Source organism: Tursiops truncatus, chromosome 11, assembly GCF_011762595.2.
Source record: "Tursiops truncatus isolate mTurTru1 chromosome 11, mTurTru1.mat.Y, whole genome shotgun sequence".
NCBI lineage: Eukaryota > Metazoa > Chordata > Mammalia > Artiodactyla > Delphinidae > Tursiops > Tursiops truncatus.
The window spans coordinates 21,231,937-21,255,261 of record NC_047044.1 but is presented as its reverse complement, the minus strand read 5'-3'; the positions used below and the strand labels follow the sequence as shown (position 1 = coordinate 21,255,261).

Here is a 23,325-nt window from a genome sequence, read left to right as displayed (position 1 = left end):
TTATTTAAAAAAAAAAAAAGGGTCATATTTTTACCGTGTTGGTCTCAAGGATTGTGATGTTAGACCATGTTGTACCGATTATAGCCTGAATAAGAATGTTAGTATAAATAGGACAGAGTTCTTAGCTATAAAATTATGTTCACAGTGTAGTCAATACTTAGTAGTTAATTAAGCAAATATCGTGTTCTAGTTTATTCCACTAAGACCTTTGTGAAATAAGGAATCTGGCCTACAAAGAGAGGTCTGGCCTTTGTCCCTACTCTTGGGAGGTAATTCTTTTTTTTTTTTCATGTTTTCTTCTTAAATTTTTTTTTGGCCGCATTGCATGGCAAGTGGGATCTTAGTTCCCCGACCAGGGATCGAACCCACGCTCCCTGAAATGGAAGGCAGAAACTAAACCACTGGACCCCTGGGAAAGTCCTGGGAGGTAATTCTAAAGTCTTGGAATTTCCTATTCATGGTAGACCCCTGAGACCACAACTGATAGTTTATGCTCACAAGATGACTCAGAATGGGACTGACCACACTTGATAGTCTTAGTAGTGTTTAAGACCACCTGTAGAGACTGAGTTCAACTACGTGGGCAATATTTCATACATATTGTTACATGTTCATTCTGGGAGGCTAATGTGTCCTAGGGACAAGGAAATTCTGAATTTGGAGCCCTTTGAAACTCCACTCTGTGCTCTCTTCCTATGGCTGGTTTTAATTCGTATTCCTGCCTTGTAATAAATGTGCCTCTGAGTATAACTGATTACAGCGAGTTCTTTGAGTTTTTCTAGTAAATTCTCGAATCTGAGGGTAGTTTAGGGAAACCCCAGAAACTACAGTGGTGTCAGAAGTCTTGTGCAGACTTGGCAGTCTGGCAAACTGTGCCCTTAACCTCACAGTTTGCCTAATTCTGGGTAACCATATAAGTGAAAATTAATGAACTGTATTTTCTATTCTGTCTAATTTAGTCATTTCACAATACTGGTCAAGATGTTTTTAAATAAAATGGTGGCACTGGTTTGTAAGAGTTGTTTGCAGGAGATACTAAAGGTGTTTATCAGAAGATTTAAGAAATAAAACATACCTGGTATATATTGAAATCTGCAAGTCTAACCACAACAGAACTAGACATTAACTTAACTTTGGATTGTTGAGGTAACACTGTAGGCGTTTTGGAAGTCCCTTTCAGAGTTGAGTCTTTCTCTGTGGGAAACAAAAATTCCTTTTAATTTATAGTAAAATTATTTTTACCAGTCACTCTTTTATTACTAAGACAGCTACTAGAAATATAGATGAACCCTAATTTCTCAAACAAGGTAACATATGTGGAAATACTTTATATATAAACTGATATAAGAACATAAGTTATTATGATGATTACTCGTTTATTTTGTGATAATTATTCTTTAAATGGGAATCATATCACATTGAAGAAACTCTCATACAATAACATTTGGGTGGAATTCTTGTTAAAAAGAGAAATCTACCTGTCATTTAAGAGTTTGAAATATTCTACATGGGTATTACTTTTATTAGTCATATTAATTTATAAAGTGCTTTGATCTATAAGCCTATGATCCGAATGAGGTACAGGCTTTTTAGACATTAATTAAACACCATATTTATTTACAGAAAATACCATATGGTGAACATACACACACACTCACACACATACACACACCCAATTAATATCAGGGGAATGACATAATGTTGTTAGAGGTAAAATACCTGTTTGTGTGTGCTGGGGAGAGGCATGTGTTGGGGATTTAGGAGGTGAACCTACATCATGATCCTTTACAGCCTGTTTAAGCATTTCAACGTTGCACTCAAATTCATGTAACAACTCGTTGGCCCAACCATTTTTTATTTTCGTTGCATCACTAAAATACATCCAATGATTACAACTATCTCCTGTAAAATGAATAACAAGTATTTCACTGAAAAATGTACACTTTTCATTTATTCAATTATAGCAGAGTTTCTAATGATAAATATTCATTTTCTCAAGGGACTCTTTAACCTGCTAATAAATTTGAAGCTTTCACCTACTACAGACATTAATCTTCCTAGAAAATATGAGTAAAACATTTAGAATGGAGGGAAAGAGTGTCAAAAGCAAATAACCTGGGAGGGTTTCTGTCTAGAACCCATCTTAGGTAGAACATCACTCAAAGTTTCAATAAGAAGCAGCAATGCTGGTCAACCTTCACTGAATGCTCAACCCCTGGCATGCCTCCATTGAATAGATCCCAGTAAATACCATACAGGAAAAAGTCTCTTCATCAGAGATTTGTTGCAAAGTGAGTAAATGCAGCCATATATATATATACATATATATATATATATATATATATATACACACACACACACACACACACACACACATATATATATGTATGTATATGTGTATATATATATCACATATAGGATTTTTGGAGGAAAAATTTTAAATCAGGATTATTAGGTTTATCTGTAGCAATTAAGAAAAGTAGTATCTACATAAAAGGGTTAAGAAAATAAAACCTACTTTATGACTAAAAGTTTTACCTTCTAAATAGGAATGATTTCTATGGTAAAAATTATTTTCAGTATATGTAAGTCACTTATGAATCAGGAGGTCAAACTGTAAGACAAAGCCCTTCAAACAAAACTCTAAACAAATAGTACAACCTTTAAATTCTACCAGGTACTGACACAGAAATGACAAACACTGAGAAATTGAAATTTGTGAAGAGAAAAATTTTATCATATTTTAAAAGTTCTAGAAAACTCATTATAGTTATTTGTTTTTTTCTTATTTGTATGAATTAAAAAATAAAAAGCCACATATCACCAAAATGCAGAGATGGGCATAAGGTCAAATTACTTAATTTGGCCATAAACATACATATTTTTGTTTTTATTATTTGGGGGGAAAGTGCCTATCAATATGTGATTATTAAAGAACCTATTAACTCTTATCTATTGATGAAATTTAGAAAATACAAAAAAGTTTTTAAAAAAAGGTTCCTGGGGCTTCCCTGGTGGCGCAGTGGTTGAGAGTCCGCCTGCCGATGCAGGGGACACGGGTTCGTGCCCTGGTCCGGGAAGATCCCACATGCCGTGAAGCGGCTGGGCCGGTGAGCCATGGCTGCTGAGCCTGGGCATCCGGAGCCTGTGCTGCGCAATGGGAGAGGCCACAACAGTGAGAGGCCCGCGTACCGCAAAAACAAACCAAAAAAAAAAAAAAAAAAAAGGTTCCTGGAATCCTACAATTTAACTAAAATCACTGTTATCCTTTTGCTTTATTTTCTTTTTTTATTTTTGAATATATATAATTAAAAAATTCAAAACATTAATAACTTGCTTTTGTCATAATTAACAAAATAGCACAAATATATGTCTTCTATCTTCTAATTTTTTAAAGTTTTAAATCAGTTTACAATATTTTCAATTTCTAACAATTATATTTACTAATAATCTACATAAACCTCAATATAAGATTCATGAATATTTTCCATGGCAATTACATTTTCTTGGTAAGATACTGCCAGGGTGGGGAGGGAAATAATAAATGCCTTGATCTCTTTTCTCCTTAAAAAATTAAAACAAAATAATAAAATAACAACAAAACAAAATAAATTGGCTATATAATTTAAAAGCAAGATTTACATCTTTTAAATAAACTGTTATACAAACCTGCTTTGTGATAAGGATAATAATCTATAGTTAGCTGTGTAAAAGACAGTTGCATAGCCCCTCCAGTAATACGTCTGTTTGACTCTGGGAAAAGAAAAAGATGAAATTGAAAGAGAGACAGAGAAAGAAGTATTAAGCAAATATAAGAAACATTTCATTTACCATACCTGCAGTCCAAGCAGTGATAACTGTCTCTCTGTTACCAAGGTTAATACAACAAGGATTTTAAGAAATGCAATTCAGGGATTTCCCTGGTGGTCCAGTGGTTAAGAATCTGCCTTGCAATGCAGGGGACACCAGTTCGATCCCTGGTCCGGGAACTAGGTTCCCACATGTCGCAGGGCAACTATAAGCCCTCATGCCACAACTAGAGAGCCTGAGTGCCACAACTACAGAGCCCATGCGCTCTGGAGCGTGCGTGCCACAACTAGAGAGAAGCCTGTGCACCCCAACTAGAGAGAAGCCTATGCACCCCAACTAGAGAGAAGCCTGTGTACCACAACGAAAGATCCTACGTGCCACACTAAGTCCCAATGCAGACAATAAATAAATAAATAAATAAATATTTTTTTGAAAAAGAAAGAAATGCAATTCAACCTAGTAAGTATTTATTGAGCCCCTATCCCCTGCAAGGTACTAAGCTAAAAGGTGAGGATACAAGAATAGCAGAACTTTTATATTTACAGACCTAACCATATGCCAAACATTGTTTTAAATTTTTTAAGTGTACTTATTCATTTGCTCTTCATGGCAACCCTATGAAATAGATACCATTAATATTATGCCTATTTTCTAGATAAGAAAATTAAGTAAATAGGCCAAGGTCATACAATCAGTTAGTATAGGGCTGGTTTTGAAACCAGGAAATCCTAACCACTACCTTATATCATCCTGCCTCTTGTTGAAGAAGCAATTGAATCTACTAGGTTAGGTAAGTTTTCTAAAGTCACACAGCTATGTTAAGATTGGAAGTATCCAAAAAAAAAAATTTTTTTTTCCATTTCAAATGTTCTAATTCTGTAAATATTTATTGATATAATCCACGTAAAAAAAGCTCTTGAGGTTCTTAATAGTTTTTGAGAGTGTAAAGTGGTCCTGAGACTAAAAAGCTTGAGAATTACTAAGCCAGGCTTATCAGAAAAACTTAAGATTGCTAGTTTTTTACTGCCATTTAATTATGGGTATATTATAATAGAGCAAAAGCATGGATCCTCACTCTTAGAATAAGCTTCTATCATCTAGTTGGGCAGAAGCTTAGATAATTTCTTAGATATGGTATGTGGAATAGAATCTATGCTTTTAGAATCTAAAAATAAATCTATGCTTTTAGAATCAAAAAATAAAACAACCTCCCCAAAACACCCTTAAGTAAATGTAGTTGGTCTTATTTAAATGCCACTGAATAGAATGTGGCATTAATGTTTGCCCCTTTGTTTAAAATGTGATTCTTCAAAATAAAATTTAGAGATCAAGTCTTCTCACATTTTTGAAATAAATGCTATTTGGCAGGGCTTCCATTTGTCCTAGTCTTTCTATTGCTTTTTGGGATGTCAAAACACCCTTAAACAGCTCTTTAGGGTTAGAAGTTCTCTTTTTTTGGCACTTTGCCTTCCCTTCTAATGCTACTAAAGGTTGGATCATTAGAAAGCTGACCGATAGATATATTCCACCCAAGGTTATCACCTCAAGATGAGGTTATGAAACTCCTTATATGGATAGCCATATTCCTTCTACCTGAAAATAGAGCTGTAGAAAAATAAAACTTTAGGGCTCTGTACAACAAGGTTTGTACCACTTATTATATTCCAAGTAATTTTCTAGATGCTTTACAAATGTTGACCCATTTAAATCTTGTAACAATCTTATGAAGGGCCAATGAAATTGAAGAACATAGAGGTTAAGTTACTTATTCAAGGTCACACAGCTGTTGCATGGTAGAGAGTCCAGACAATCTGACTTCAGACATGTGTCATTAACCAGGATAGTATGCTGAAATAGTGCTTTAATTGGGGATAATTTTAAAAATAATATTTCAAATGAAGAGTTGCTTTATTTTGGTGGACATAATCTTAATTAAATTTACTTGTGCTTTGGACAAATACGCTTACGCTTATAAAACTTCTGAGAAGAGATTCAGGAGCAACTGAAGGCACAGGGGATAGAAGTTGCAATGATTTGGAGTTGCCAGAAATCTAGTTATGCTGCTCAAACTCTGCCAGTAAAATACCCAAGAATGGCAGTATGAGAACCTGGTTCTCTGGTACTAGTGACAAATGTCTTTGAAATTTCATGCTTTCTTTTGTAAATGTTCTTGAATTCTGCAAACTATAATACTATATTTTAATACAAAAATCATGTTTTAAATGACTCCTCATTGAAAATAAATGATGCTCCAAGAAAAAAAAAAAAAAAAAGATTGGAAGTATCTAAAACTGTTTCTGTTTTGTTATGTCTGTTCATTTATTTTGTTTTTTAGATTCCACATATAAGTGAAATCATACAGTATTTGTCAATAGGTGATTGCCAGAGGGCAGGGGGATAGGGGAAGAAGAAAAATAGGTGAGGGAGATTAAGTGGTACAAACTTCCAGTTGTGAAATAAATGAGTCATGGGTATGAAATGTACAGTGTGGGGAATATAGTAAATAATTACATAGTATCTTTGTACGGGGACAGATCATAACTAGACTTATCACGGTGATCATTTTGAAATGTATAGAAATAATGAATCACTATGTTGTGTAATAGGAACTAACATAGTGCTGTAGGTCAACTAAACTTCAAAAGCAAACAAACTCATAGAAAAAGAGATCAGATTTGTGGTTACAAGAGGCAAGGGGTGGGGGAAGGGAGAATATGATGAAGGCAGTCAAAAGGTACAAACTTTCAGTTATAAGATAAATAAGTACTAGGAATATAATGTACAACATGATAAATGTAATCAACACTGCCGTATGTTGTACATGAAAGTTAAGAGAATAAATCCTAAGAGTTCTCATCACAAGGAAAATTTAATTTCTTTAATTTTGTATCTATATGAGATGATGATGGTCACTAAACTTACTGTGATAATCATTTCATGATGTATGTAAGTCAAATCATTATGCTGTATGCCTTAAACTTATACAGTGCTGTATATCAATTATACCTCAATAAAACTAGAAGAAAAAATAAAAATAAAAAAAGGTAAAAAAGAAATCCGAAGTAGATGAAAAGTCAGTGTAACTCCAACATAGAACTCAAACACTAAAACAGCATACACAAATCAAATACAAATTAGTATAGAGCTATGTACACACTCTCTGTATTAATTTGTTAACTGCAATTTATCTCAACCGGCAGAATTTCTAGTACAGATCTACAACCCCTTATTTAAAACCCTTGGAGCCAAATGTTTCAGAATTCAGAACTGTTTTAGATCTTATTAAAGTAATGTACGTATATCTGTGTATACATACATATATATGTATGTATATAAACACAACACTGCCAGCAGGTTCTGAAGCAGCACTAAGTAACAAAAGATAGTAATTCTGCAGCAAAACTCAAGTTTTTACACTAAGTGGGTTTAAGAAAGATGATAAATAGCAACGTGCTCATTTAGATGAAGTTTTGCCAGCAAATGAATTCTTTACAAACTTATGAAAAAGCATTTCAGACCCTTCTGGATTTTAGAATAGCAGAGAACTGATTATAGATCTTTAAGATGAGGAAGCTATTTTGGTGGAGGGGTTTTCTCCTTAAATAACATCATTTAGCTTATTCTATGAGGGAATATAGAGGGAGGAATGTAAAAGAGCTGAGAAAACACTTTTCTGGTTTTTTGCTGATCACTTAACCTTGACCCCTCATATTGTTATTTTGGTTTGTTTTAACTTTTTTGATTTTCCTTTCAAATCACTAAAGCAGAAGATGCCAACTACAAGCCAAATGACACAAAGGTAAACAAACAAAAGACAGCAAATCTCTCTCCAAACTCCAAATCTTCCTTACCTTTGCTGCTCCACCCTTTTATCTGGTAGCTGATATCTGGCTGCCCTTTCTGAGAAGGCAAGGTAACTTCCATTGCTAAGTATAGGAGCAACAGAAGTTACAGGGGTTGGTCTCAATATTCACTCTCTCAGCTTTAAAAATTCAGAGCAACAACTCTCATAGACATAGATTCTGATTCAGGTCTGAGGCCCCAGGTTGGATGTCTCCATTTAAAAAAGATTCTCAGCTTGATTCTCATGCTCACCAAGGTGTGAGAAACACTGTCCTAGAGGCAGGACTACCTGACGAGTCCTTCCAACACTTATGGGCCAGAGACACTCTCTGGAGGAGAAACAGAAATGCCCAGCACCTAGAGTATGGAACCACAGATTTTCAAAGTCACCAAGAGCAGCTCCCTGTTAACCACATTACCTGTGTTTACTAAATAGGGAAAAATAAGAGAAGCAAAAGCTAAAAGGAAAGAAAAAACCTTCCTAACTGGGATTTAGCTTCCTGACCAAATTTAGGGAGGATCTGGAGTAAGGAGACACAAGAAATGTTAAACAGCCACATAGTTCTGTTTATATGCACATAGGGTCAGAAAAATGTAGATAAACCATCATGCTGAAAATGCATGTGCATCGCTTTTCGGCCTTTTGGCTAAGATCAAGTGAAAATACATGTGCAAATAATTATGAATTGAGTGTGCACTAAAATTTAATTTACAATTTCAAAATTATGAAAAAGTTAATTCAAAGGCTAGTCTAATTTTTCATCAACCTCTAAGGATGTCAGTCGTGAAAAAAAAAAACAACGAATTTTACCATTAGCATTGACAGCTAACAATTAATTATGTTGAGGTACTATTAAAGCAAAATAAAATTTTATACCAATACAATGCTTAAAATTATACCTTTCATCTACATACCTCAATGAATGATAAAATTATGACTAGTTATCTTGAGTACAGACTATATATTGCATATGATAAACAATCCAGATGTGTAGTAAGTTCTAGAAAAACCAAAAATAGTTTCAAATAGCAGCTTTTATTATTTATTACCTTTTTCTTTAGCATGAATATCATCACATATGTGTAGATCTAGATGAGAAATCACTAAATGATGGGAGGTTTCTTTAACATCAAAGTCATTGAATAGTTTCACACTTGCATCATTTAGATCAGGAGCATTTGAAGTCTGTGGTGTCTTCACTTGCTGGGTAGATGGGGCTACTGTAGAGCTCTAAAAGATTCAAAACTGCCTTAGCACTGCAAGTTAAATATTTGACATTCCTCACTCAAAAAAACTGAAATATTTTTAGTAATAAAGTCATAAAAAACAAGCAAATACATTTTCTTTTGTATCAGTAACTCAGTTTCCTAAAATATTTTCTGAATTATGTAGGAATAAAACTAAAGCCTAAAAACTGGAGAACTGTAAATAATTTGAATATGAACCCAATACGTTTTAGTAAATATCTGAATAGCTATATTTATAGCCCTTCCTGTTTTAGAAAATATATTTTTAACTATTAAAGGCAGCTTATTTAAATATTATTAGTTTTATATATTGAAAAAGAAAACAAATGTGAGCCCTGTATACATCAGCTATATACACTATTGTATGTCCTGTAGAAATAAATCATTACTTTGTAAAAGCACTTGTGATATTATTTAGTACTATACGTGCTCTCATGCCTCTTAAGAGGTGTGGTATGTCCTCTGAACTTGGATATCTGAAGAAGCCAGAAAGCAGAAGAGATTTATAACGGATTGTGAGTTCACATTCTTTTCTCCCCAAAGAGAAAAAACAGAATACTGTTGAAGTATAAAGATATCTGTGAACCTCCAACAGCCTAAAATAACTCTGCATACATAAGAATACTGTGAGATGATATGTACATGTTAGCCATAGAACTATACATGAAACTCTGGTAACAATTAACAAAATGAAGACCAGATTTTTAATTAAAAATATTTAAAATTTTTCTAATTAAGAACAGTTCATTAAAAGTATAGTTATTTACAGAAAATTAAAGTACTATATACATATAGCTTGTATACAGTATACATATTCTTAATAGTAAGAACTATGGTCATACTGTAAAAGAATTTCAAAGTGTACTCGGTAAATGAGAATCTCTCAATGAAAATGATTGGGGCCCACAGTATTTAAAGAAAAGCAAAGATGAATATAGTTGTGAAGGCTTAAATTCTAGGGGCTCAAGTAAGCTTTTTTACTAATTAACTGTTAAACTGATTTCCATCAGAAAAATCACTTTTTCTTATGTTTTCCCCCATCTACTTTCAAAGCCTTACAGACTATTATTTATGTCTATGATGGTACTGTTTTGAAAGAAAACACTCTCCTGTATTTCTTTAATCATGTATCCTCTTTTTCATCAAGACAAATGCTGATACAAATAAAAACATAAGCATTAATCTCCCTACAAACACTTTTCTTCATACTGAGGTAGATTTAGGTTTTTGGATGACAATTGTGGGGGGAAAAGTGGGTCACTATAAATTCTTTTGCCTCATGAATAATCTTAAAAAACTTAATTTTCAAGTTTGTAAAGCTCTCAAGTTATAAAGTTGAGCAAAGGAAAACTGTCACCTATTTCACTCTCTAATGCACTCTCTTGGTACCTCAAGTGATCAGGACATTCTGTATGATAACTAAAGTAGTGACGTGACAACTACTACCCAAGAAAGAAACTCCACAGTAATGTGAATGGTTAAGTACATCTACTATAAAATATTATGGTGTGACATAAAATACTAATTACAAATACTAATGACATGGAAGAAAACTATAGCCATTTGCTACTACATCCTTACTAAAACTAGGAAAAAATGCAGATGCTTAGGCAAAAAATCTGTAAGGAAATACCTCAAAATGATAACACTGGTTTTGTTATGGTGGTAGGATTATAGAATTTTGTCCTTGTTTCTAGTTTCCTAATCTGTATCTTTATCTAGCTTCCTAATCTACATTCTATTTTATATAATCATATCCACATATTGCACAAGTAAGAACTACAGTAACATCAACACTTTGTCTATTGGTCTTTAATTTCAATTACCATCTCTGTTAATGACTTCCTAAGCTACATAAATCCTTATTGCAAGCCTTAACAGACTAGTGTTTATGTCTATGATGGTAATATTGTAAAATATTATCTCCTGTACTTCTTTAATTATTTTTCCCACTCCAAAATGGAACTCATTATTACCTTTTCTCAGCCTTACCTCCCCTAATCAAACCTGCTTCCTTCTGCATTTATTCTATTGGCCAATGGAATTACCAATTATTTGAAAAGTTTCAACTCTTCTCTCTTCTTTATCCTCAACTGGTGAAAGACTCAGATGTCTTTCCCCAATTTGGCTTGTTTTTTCTTCTTTCAAACCATTACCAGAGGTCCAAGTCCACTCCTCCCCTAGAATAGCAATCTTCCTACGCTTCAGTCTACCCTCTATAATACTACCATGTCATACTTGACTTTTGTTTCCTATTTAAAAACTTCCATTGGCTTCTGCATGCCTATAGGAAAAGTAAACATATAATGCTCATCATGTCTAGTTGCCACTTACTTCTGCTTAAACTCAGGCTACCTGCCTAGGAAAACTCTATTCTACGCTATGGTCCAGTACTCTGTTCATCAAACTTTTAAAATTAGGTTCCCTTGAAGAATTATGAAGACATCTTATTGGATAAATATTAATTATTGGTAGAATGATACAGGGTTCACCATCAATTCTCTGTTTGTTTTTATCGTTTAAAGCTCTGGGAAACTTTGTTATCATAAATAAGTAGATTAGAATGAAATGAATTTTGTTTTAGCAATGTGACACGATTCTTTGAACTCTTTCAAGTTACATGCCAGGATTCACAAAGTGATCTATTGTAAAAAATTATTTTTAATAGTCTAGCAGCTGACATTTATTAAGCTTCCTTCAAATGTGTTGAAAGCAAAGAAGTGGGAATCACCTAATTTGTTAGTCTGTCATGGGTCATTCACTTCCAACATGGACAGCAATATTTCAAATTGCCTGTCTTATTTTCCAGAGGTTTGAGTCAAAACCCTCCCTTCCCAACCCCCCACCCCAACAAATCCATCAGAGTAAGAATGAGGATGAGTAAGAAGAATGCCTTTCATTTGTAAAGTAGGATACTAGGATACGAGAAATTATGGAAAGGGAGAACCAGTCTGACATCTTAACAGAAGAACATTCTCACGTAGCCCAAATATAAGAAAGAGTACACATCAAAATGGAAGATGTGAAACAATTTCTTTAAAGCTTAGAAAGTTGTCATATATTCACAAGGCATGTGTACCTCACTCTCAAAAATAATGCTCTAGGAACACCAAACCCCTTATTTTTATCAGAAAATACCATGCTCCTTAACACCATCATACTTTTGCAGATTCTATTTCCTCATCCAAAATACCCTTTCCCTCACCTGGAAGCTTCTACTCATTTTTAAGACTTAACTTCATTATCCTCTTTGTGAAACCTTTCCAAACTCCACAAGCAGTTGATTAAAACTTCTCTGTGCTTCTATAATCTCCTCATTCCCATTTTTAATTCTGCACTCTCGCATATACATTGAACTGCAATGATTTGTTTTATATTTGATCCCCCATTACACTGAGATCCTTGAGGGCAGGATCAGACAATATTTATTTTTACATCCACAGCATGTAGCCCTGCACCTTATGACAAAGCAGACAGGCAGTAAACAATGCCAATCTGATAGTCACAGGAAAGCCCATGCACCAGCCAGATCACCAACAAGCTATATATCTAAGATGTAATTACTCTGTTTCTAATGAAATAATTCATAGAAGTATGATTTCACAATATCCTTTAAGTCTTTATTGGATAGATATAAAAAGTCAATCGGACTTATAAAATTATCAGAAGACACTACACATTGGGATCTTCAATGTCCCTTCTACAAAAATCTTCATGTCAAATTCTCAGAATTTACTACTAGGAAAGATTAGAATACCTCTTTCTTTTAAGAAAAAACTAGTAATGCATCTGATTTTAAGAAAGTGATCAATAAATAGCTTCCCCCCATTTTCGTCCCAGCCATCAGACAATTCTAACAGTTTTGTGTTCAACTTCAGCAATTCCCTAGGGCTTTAGTTTCCTATTTTAATATTAATCCTTACATTCTTTCCCTTGACTATAATTACCCAGGTTTTTACCTTTTGCACTTACTTTAGTAATTTTTAAATTGTATTTTTTAACTTCCTGAAAGGAAGTATTTATAACATCAAAATACTTTTATGTTATCAGTAACTCTGATGCCAAGCACAGACCTCCAAACAAGATAAGTACTATATAGACAGAAATACATTTAATATATGCTTTCATATAGATACCATGTAGGTAAAATTAATATAGTAAGATATATAAGAAGATTCTTGGACTCAAAGTATTATAATCTATTTTGCATAGAGAAAACAATCAACCATTCTGATTTTTAAACCATTTACATGTAAACTGAAGTGTTTTTCCTATTAACATATAATAGCATACCTGTGTAGGTTCAGGAGCCATACTCTTCCTTTGGTCTGTTGATTTTTCTATTGCTTCACTAAGAGATTTTGCATATTGTACCATAGCCTTCAACTGGGAATCCGTTAAAACCCATAATAAGTCATCCAGCATTAGAACTAACTTTGTTGCAATGACATTGCAATCCTTTAACTGTCAGGAAAAAATGATTCATAAAATTAAGCCAAGAAATAAAACTTATAATGCACTTGTATCTTTTAAAAGTTTTAAATTTTTCAATGGTTTAAATATGGATCCTTCCTTATTCACCAAATATTTATTGAGTTCCTATAATATGGAAGGAATATCTCCTAGTATTGGAGACACAGTGGTAAAAAAGACTGATAGATTCCTGTACTTTAACAGGAACAAGTTATATAGGTACAAGTATTTATATAATTTAATTTTTCATTTATAGCTAATAAATCATAAAATTACCTATGTTAATTCAACCCCAGTTGACCCTTGAACAATGTGGGGTTAATGCATATAACTTATAGTCGGCCCTCTGTATCCAAATTTCCTCCATATCCAAGGTTCCTCCACATCCACAGATTCAACCAGCCTCAGACCATGTAGTACTGTAGTATTTACTATTGAAAAATATCCACATATAAGTGGACCCATGCAGTTCAAAACTGTGTTGTTCAAGGGTCAACTGTAATTCTAGTAGAAAAAGGGGCATTAAAATTAATTAAAGGGACTTCCCTGGTGGTCCAGTGGTAAAGAACCTGACTTACAATGCAGGGGACGCTGGTTCGATCCCTGGGCGGGGAACTAAGATCCTACATGCGTGGGGCAACTAAGCCCATGCACCACAACTACCGGGCTCGCACGCGTCAACTAGAGCCCACGTGCCGCAAACTACAGAGCCCATGTGCTCTGGAACCCACAGGCCACAAATACAGAGCCCACGCACCCTGGAGCCTGCGCGCCACAACTAGAGAAGAGAAAACCCGCAAGTCATAACTAGAGAGAAGCCCGTGCGCCACACAAAAGATCCCACATGCCTCAACTAAGACCCGATGCAGCCAAAAATAAATAAATCTTTTAAAAAAAATTTAATAAAAAACTGAAATGCTATTTTAACCATATTTCACATTTTAGAATATCTGTATTGTCATACTCTGAAAAATTCAATTTAATTTAGTACAGTGATTTGTGTCTAGTACTAGAAAACATATCGTTGAGATTTTAATTGAGCCAAGTTTTTTAAAAAGTCGTTACTCCCCCTCATTAAATTTCATGACAATCCACAGTGGACTCTCAAATACTGACATCCTTAAGTAACTATCGTCCCTATTTATCTAAATTACCAGTCATATCTTAACCTTCTAAAACTAGTCGTTTTGGTTACTAATAGTGAAGACTTTACCGTTTACCCACTCCTGAGCAAGATTCAATAAGGAGAAGTAAAATTATAAAACAGTTAATGTTCAATAAATATTTGATAACTGAGAAATCTATTCAATTTATCAAAAATAAAAATCTGTGGGCTTCCCTGGTGGCACAGTGGTTAAGAAACTGCCTGCCAATGCAGGGGACATGGGTTCGAGCCCTGGTCTGGGAAGATCCCACATGCCACAGAGCAACTAAGCCCATGCACCACAACTATTGAGCCTGTGCTCTAGAGCCCATGCTCCGCAACAAGAGAAGCCACCGCAATAAGGAAGCCTGTGCACCGCAACGAAGAGTAGCCCCCACTCGCGGCAACTGGAGAAAGCCCACGCACAGCAACGAAGACCCAACACAGCCAAAAATAAATAAATTAAATAAATAATTTTTTTAAAAAGACCCTATTTCCGAATAAAGTCACATTAAAAAAAAATCTAAATATTAAACTTAGAAACCTGAAAAATGTTACCATTACATTAGATTTCTTCAAATATTGCTTGAGGCACTATATTTCCTTTTATTTTACACTGTTTTAATATGCCAATATTTCAGCTAAAAAATAATTTAAAATTTCCCATCAATTCTAATAGCTATCGCATAAATCATAAGGGTAACCCTGTTGACTTACTCTTCTTTTAAGTGTGACTCTGATTTTTGATTGGTTGGTTATTAATCGAACAGGAGCACACATAATTTCAAGATGTGAGCTTTGGGTAGCATCTGCCTCTATTCGAATCATCTGCCAATTTATTTCCTTAAAGGTCAAAACCTAAAGAGAATATAGAGATTAGCTTCACTTACACAAAATAGAATAAGAAAAATGTAAATTTGTAAAAACAAAATTATTATAAAAATGTATTTCTTCACTAATTTTCATATGACATTCTAGATCTATTCACTATGCTTTGATTTTTTTTAATTGTAGAATTCCAAATTCAGTAACACATCTTCATAATTATATTCATCATCTGTAAAGCTGTTAACAGTTTTATTCTAAGTAATTTCATTTTAATATAAAGCACAAAGAACATTTGAATTATGTAACCAAGAAGAATTTTAAAAACATATTTTAGTTATGTATATTTAAAATTCAATTCTGAGAAGCTAAGAAGTTAAAATAGGACTCATTAACTCTGTAAGTTGAAATATTACAGTAAAAACATTAAAATATGCACATTATATAATTAAATGATTAAAAGTAGTACAGAGAAAAGTATAGTTAAAGGGCAAAAGTAAATCTAGTAGTATGTGAATATAAGCAACCATAAAAAGTAATTATTTTAAATATACTTTTTTAAAATTTATTTATTAAAAAAAATTTTTTTTAACATCTTTATTGGAGAGAGTGGTATGGACTTATATATACTACCCAATGTAAAATAGATAGCTAGTGGGAAGCAGCCGCATAGCACAGGGAGATCAGCTCGGTGCTTTGTGACCACCTAGAGGGGTGGGATAGGGAGGGTGGGAGGGAGACCCAAGAGGGAGGAGATATGGGGATATATGTATATGTATAGCTGATTTACTTTGTTGTAAAGCAGAAACTAACACACCACTGTAAATGTACTTTTATATTAATCAACGACTAAAACATTTTTTAAACAAAGAAAGAAAAGGAAAAAATCTTTACCTCTCCTCTCTGTGGATCCTGAATACGAGCACATCTTAAATCTCCATGTTCCCAGTTCGCATTTACACTATAGATCCGTAGCTGGGAAAGTTCAAAGGATGCATTGAAGGCTTTTGCTCCAATGCGGATGACAATGGAATTTACAGAAACAGTAATTCCCTCAACTACTTTTTCAGCAAAGCCGTATTCACTGGGAAAACAAAGCAGAACAAAATATAATGCACTAAAACCAAAATAAAATCATTGAAGTGAAAAAGTTTTGTTAATATTCTCACACAAGTACACAAACTGCCATAATAGTATTCATTTTTGTTTAACAAAACACATTTTTGTTAAAACGATAATCTAGTCTGGTTACATGTAAGTTACAAAAAAAATGTTCTTCTCAAAATGACAAAAGGTTTTTAAAATTGGAAGTTACTCTCTAAATTATTAAAATCACCTTCCAAAGTTGCCTAGTCTCAAAAAGCATTAGTGCAGACAACTGGCATCAATGTTAGTAAGTAAGAGGGCTAAATTCTTGACACAAAGAAGGTTGTGGAGGCCAAGTGGAATATAATCTCATAATTTAGAAATAAAGTCAGAAAAAGTTCACATTCTCTAATTCAATTCAGCAAGTATTGAGCATCTACGATGGGGACGATGCTAGGACATAAAGAAAAACAAAGTAGAGTTGTGGCGTTACAGGGTTTGCAAGTTACTTGGGAAGGAAAAAAAAACACATATCCTAGCAACTGAAACGTAAGGCAGTCTGTAATTAAGTGTTTTCAAAAAGGAATCATCAGTACACTTGGTAGAGGAAGAAACTGTTTATAGTTAATGAGAAATATATCCAGGAAAGAAAGATGAACTTTCCTCAAGGAGGGATGAAAAGGAAGGGAAATCTTAGAATAGGGAAAAGCATGAGCAAAGACATGGAGAAAAATAAAGTAAAGGTCACATTTCAAGAATGGTAAGTACAGTATGACTTGAATATAGACTATTAGTATATTTTGGCAGGGGGGTGGTGAAAGTTTGCCAAATTGGCACCTTACTTCAATTATGACCATTATTCCTAAATCTATATCACTATCCAGATCTCTTGTTGTAACTTCAGACTGCAAAATTCAAATGTCCACCAGACAGTTCTACCTGGCTGCCTCTCACACATTTCAAAGCCAACACACATAAAAGTGAGGCCATCATTTTTAATGATCATGCACACTGCTCCTCTATACCTGCTGCTATGCTTCTTGATTTACTATCTTAATGAATAAATAAAATTACTCTTTTCTAAAATTTAGATGACATCTTTTAAATCAGGATACACTTTGTAGGTTATGTGTAGATTGCATGAAATAATGCATATGAACCACATAGCCCATCTCTGGACTCAAAATACTGAAAAAGATATAACTGTTATTTATAGTATTATAAATAGTAGTATATTATTATTAATACTACTGAAAGTCTCTGAGTCTCAGTTTCATCATTTGTAAAATGAGAATCATACCTATTTCAAAAGGTTGCTGTGGTCCTTAAGTGAAATGGTGTATGTGTAGTAATTTATACGGTCCTTGGCTTGACTGAGGTAATTTTGTTATAAAAAAAAAGGTGGTTGTCTACCTGGGGTTTAGAAAATTGAGAACTGAAGAGGAAGAACTCATCAGCATCCTAGGGAGGAGTTGCTGTGATCCTAAGGACAAATACTGGTCACTTAGACAGAAATATTCCTGGATTTGGAAGAATATTTCTATAATAATTATCTGGGAATACCCTTTGGAATATCCAAATCCATCTAATCTAATCTATGCACATTAAAAAGTGCTACAATTGTACTGGACAATTTACCATCAGAAGGGTGAAGGCAGACTCAATGACTAATGTCTACATGTTTCTGGTTTATGTCATCCATTATAAACGAAATTTCAGTTTACAAATAAGTCTCTTCTGAGTTTGGTTAATCTTCACGTAGATGTTTATCTCCTTCATGTGAAGTGATAAAATCAAATTTCTGAATTTACAAAGTTTCGTAGACCATCAATCTGTGGGAGCATTGTTAGCCCACAGGTTCTGCACAGAAGGAAGGGTCACCCCATTAATCGTTAATTTCCCTCTATTTTAATCTCTTAGCTAGAAATAAAATCAAATAGATCAGTGTTTCCTTAAATTGCATGACTATAAAGAATTGTTGAAAATACATATTCATATTCTTGATAACCATTCTAGACCTAATGAATCCTAATTTTAAAGGAGGAGCCTAAAAAACTCTGTGAATTTCATAAGCACCCTAAATGATTGCTACAATTAGGCAAGTCTGGAAAACATAGAAATAAAGATACTACCATACAATATAAGGATTACCATCATATGATTACAAAGCCAAAATTATAAAGCTTGTTGACACTACAAAAACATGAATTGGGAAGAACAGTATCAACTACACTTAGCATACAATAAGAAAATACCTAATTTCTGCCACACCTAATTAAAATAAATCATTTGTTTATAGCAACTTTCCTGATCTTCTTTTGCCCTTTTAATAGTCTTATAAACATCTCAACTTTTTCTCCAATTTTCTGAGTCTAGCCAATTTTAAGATCAACTGCTCCAACCTACTCTATCTAACCTGAAATCATAATCTAAACTTTAAAATCTCAAATTGCTGGAAAATACGTAAACTACAAAGAAGTTAATGTGAAAGCTCTTTTCCCCATCACTATTACATATAGTCCAAACATAAACTGTATATCTGAAAAATCTGGCCTTCAGTCAACTCTCAGCAGTGGATGGATCACCATTTGATTCCCACACGAAAAGCCACTGATCAGACTGCAGGTATTCTCACAGAATGCATTAATAATGGTGGCTCAACCTTGGTGAAAGAGGAGGAAAATATGAGAGTGCAAGAAACAGAGTATGTGTGTGTATCTGTATGTGTATGTTCATTCTCAAGAAGAGTTTATCACTGGTTTTATACAGCACCCAGAATACTGTAAATGTTCAGGGCTGCCATGTTGTACAACTTGAGGAGGCACTAATCACATTAAAATCAATGTAAACTTTTTACGTGAATAGCTGCACCATCCAAAAATAGTACAGAAAACCTGTTTTGAGGAAATGATATACAAGATCCAAATTTACTGAATGCAAAGATGAATAGGCAAGTTTTTGAAGATCTATTTTTTAAGAACTATTCTAACTTCTCAAGGCAGCTTTGTGAAACGCTCCCCATGCTCCTACTTTATTAACATCTGATTTTTATCTATCAAAATTCAATCTGTGTAAAGTGTGAGCATTCTATATTTAATGAATTTTAGAGTAATCCGAAAGGTCTATAATTTTTTAAGGCATCAACTTAACTCTTAAGAGTCATAAAAATTCCACTGATGCATAGAACAAATGTTATACAGAGAAACCAAGTAAGAGACTATCTGATTTAGAATGCCTAAGCTCTTCTTTTATTTTCTGCTGCTGCTCTGCATTGACTGATCATTAGTATTTAATATCAAGGAAAACAAGATGAATAAAAGAGGCTAAAAATCAATTCTGCTACTTTTGCAATGTATTTACTAAAACTGTAAAATGTTTGATGGGAGAAGTAACTAAAATAGAAACTGAACTTAGGAAATTTTACTTTATGTCCCATTACTGCAGATAACAGAAAAAAAAATTCCCTTTGCCAGTCATACAGATTAATGGAAAATAGCTTACCTTTGTCCTGAAGCAGTTGCAATTGGTGATGGGCCATTTGGGGTTCGTGGTTCTTCACATGTACTCATTTCCATTATTACTTTATCCAAGGACTAATAAAAATATATTAAAAATGTAAACATTAGATATTTTATTTTATGTATATTACGTAGATATTATTTAAGACTATTTTCTCTTTCATTTCTTTAGGAGCAAAGAAAACAGTAAGTAAGCAGAGTTATTTTAAATGTTTCTCTAGAGGTCTAAAAAGAGAAATACTAAAAAAAAAGTGCTTAGTCCTTTCTCAAGGCACTTATTATCTGGTGGAAAAGCTTATTACAGGAGTACAGGAGAAAAAAACTATAAGAAGTAACCATATACTGATGACATCATCAAGTTTTACAGACATATAATCGCTAATCCCAGAGTGTACTACATTATTAATTGATAAATTAGATTATTTATTAATAAATAGGATTAAACCACCTCTAAAAGCTTAAACCTGAGCTTTAATTAAAACCTGGGCTAATTAAAATAAATAGAACCAATCTAAAACCTGAGATTTAAGATGTGTAACTAAGAAAAATGCAAGAAATATGAAAAAGTAAATACTCTCATAGTAAAAAAGTTTCTTTCTCAGTCCAAGTTTTTTCTTGAAGGAAGATCAAATGTCCTTAGTAGTCATCACTAACACATCTCCAGTCATTCTTCATTCTCTATTTAATATTGTACTTATTATCTGAAACTGTCTTGTTTTGTTTACTTGTTCGTTGTCAGTCACCTTGTAAAAATATGCTCCCTCAGGGCAGAGGGGAGGTGCTCAGTAAATATTTGTGGTATGAATGAATCAATAAATGACCAACTGATCAGTTTTCCTTAAAAAGTAAAGTATATTAAAGAACGTATTATATTAGATCAGTAAAAGCAGAAACACAGAAAGTCTGGACCAAACTTTATTAAAAGAAGAATCTCATAAATAAAGTATAATATATCAATAAAAAGTTAAAAAATGCAATAAAATATACCAACTTACAATATAATATTCTAGACCTGAAAAACTTTAAAGACCCTCTCATTTTAAAGTTCAAACTTCTCATTTAAGAACTGATAAAACTAAGAACCATCAAAATAGAATGAAAGATAACTAGCAGAGAAGCCATGAGATTATGTTTCTATGAAACAAAATATTAATATTTTGTTTAATATTAGATTTGTTAGATTATATGCATACATAAGAGTTTATTTCTGAAGCAATTCAGAACTTACCAAACAGATGGGATGTGTTTTCAGTTTTGTCCATGGTATCTACAAAAGAAAATTTTTCTTTCTTTAAAATGAATCATTAAAAAAATAATATAAAACAGTAATCAACACAGATACTCTCTTAACATAGTGAAAGACATACCAAATTATATCAGATGACTTTTTTCTTAAATTGAAAAATAATAAACTGAGCAATTCATTCATACTCTTGAAATCAGCTGCACCTATTTTATATTAAAAAAGACTACTAGCCTTATTTTCTTGGTCATCTTTTTAAATAAAAATTTCAGGTTCTCTTAATATCTTTTTTCCCCAGTTCTGAAAACACATTTTAATTTTGTAGCTGAAGAATTCCTAGCAAAGCATAATCAGTGTTTTGTTTATTTAACAATTTTTTAAATTCTAGAATTCCAACCAATCTCCTTGTAGGTATTCAAGACAAATACAAAAGTGAGACCATTAATGTTAAATACAAGTAACATCAAATAAATAATGTTCAAATATATCCTGCACTAAAAATGTCATGTTTTTAGACATTTGGGCTTATGGAGGATGGAACAAAAATTAAAGGTTACCATCAAAGGATACAGCAACTTTTCTACAATCTTTTCTTTGGAGCCCAATTTTAATTTTATGAAAAGTTAGCGTGCAGTATTTCTACTGAGTAGGCTCCCAAACTAAGCCTAATCTTTAAGAGAAGGAAATGATATGATGTATGATTAGAGCCAAAGATAATAAGAAAGCTTAAGTTTTAATAAGCAGAACTAGTATTAAAAGAAAACTTTAAAAACCTCAAAATAAAAAACAAATGAGGAAAAGAGACAGAATTTCAAATAAAAGTATAATGTCCAGAATAAGATAACTTATCAGTCGTTATGTCTTCATTTGAAGTAGTGTTTACTAACTACAAATTTAAATTGTCCCTTTTGACAATAAATCGTGTGAAAAAAATTTTAAATATGTACCAAATTATTTTATTAATAAAGCATCAACAATTTTATTTAAATATTAATATTAAATTTTAATAAAACTTAAAACCTATAAATTAATAAACATATATTAGCATTCAATTAAATTCAAAAGGCACACATTCATGCAATTATTTACAAGGTATCTGTCTTTTAAAATTATGTTAATAAAAATGCTTCTTTTCAGAATTACCGAAAACAAAATATTTATTTTAAAAGACAGGGATGAAATAAACAAAATGAAAACAGAAAATGCCTTGCACAGATATCAAAGTCTCACCCTAATAGATGCTTTATTACAAAAAACTTTGTTGATAGCAAGCCATGTTGGCAAATCCAACATATTCTGGAGCACCTCTTCATCCAACTCCAAATTCTTCAGTTCACCTTCTCCTTTAAGGGTACTTAGATTTATCTTGTCAGGAGATAAATTTTTGGTAAATCTGAAAGAGAATATATATTGACATTTATTTTAGTGTTAGTTACTGTACCCCTGACTTGTTCTTGCAAATAATGCAAATACAGAGCATTAAGAATGTAATAGCAGCACTAAGAAACACAAAACCACAATGATAGGCTCTACTCTAATCCGTGTTTTTCAATGTGGTTTTGTTATTATTGTTTTGATCTCCCTTGTCCATAGCTCTCTTACACAAAGTCTACAGTATTTTTGGTATACATTTAAATATCTTATAACCAGACACAATCAAGCTCTAGTTCTTACTGTCTTTCAAATTTATGAATACTTAGTATCCACTATTTTTCAGGAACTATGCAAGGCTTTGAGCCATCCCCTACAACATTTTGTTCACTTCACTACAGACAATATCACAGAAGTGGATATTCCTATTTCACTAACCAATATACAAGTAAGGTAAATGAGGTGGACCTTTAGAAATAGTAGCAGCAGCAGCTGCCACCACTGCCATTCATCATGCCAAGAGCTTAATGAAAGTGCCAAAAGTCACATAGGAGACTGGACCCTGAATTCTAATTAAAGAATTCAAATTCTCTATAATGATTTAGAAAGGAAAGTTCTTAAACTCAAAAGAAAAGATTGAAAATAATAATAGTTAAAATAACAGTGACCATTTTCCAAGGGTTTACTGGATACCAAGCTCTTCTCTTTGAGTGCATGCGTTACTAATTTTCATGATAACCCATTAGGGTCAATACTATTTTCTT

General features: G+C 33.1%; 1 protein-coding gene across 8 annotated transcripts in view; it reads right to left on the bottom strand.

Moving 5' to 3' along the window:
• BLTP3B (bridge-like lipid transfer protein family member 3B) overlaps positions 1–23,325 on the bottom strand; it is a 103,900-nt gene that overhangs the window by 43,544 nt on the left and 37,031 nt on the right. For all 8 annotated transcript variants that reach the window (XR_002172906.3, XR_002172905.3, XM_073788311.1 and 5 more), the window contains 10 exons: positions 22,421–22,583; positions 21,176–21,214; positions 19,931–20,022; positions 16,238–16,427; positions 15,236–15,376; positions 13,195–13,365; positions 8,704–8,884; positions 3,670–3,753; positions 1,720–1,902; positions 1,076–1,194 (listed from right to left, as the gene is read on the bottom strand). Coding sequence is in view for 6 of the 8 variants with exons in the window: in XM_073788311.1 (XP_073644412.1) it covers positions 1,076–1,194; positions 1,720–1,902; positions 3,670–3,753; positions 8,704–8,884; positions 13,195–13,365; positions 15,236–15,376; positions 16,238–16,427; positions 19,931–20,022; positions 21,176–21,214; positions 22,421–22,583 (1,363 nt within the window). In the remaining 2 variants the exon portion in view is untranslated. The remainder of the gene's footprint in view (positions 1–1,075; positions 1,195–1,719; positions 1,903–3,669; positions 3,754–8,703; positions 8,885–13,194; positions 13,366–15,235; positions 15,377–16,237; positions 16,428–19,930; positions 20,023–21,175; positions 21,215–22,420; positions 22,584–23,325) is intronic.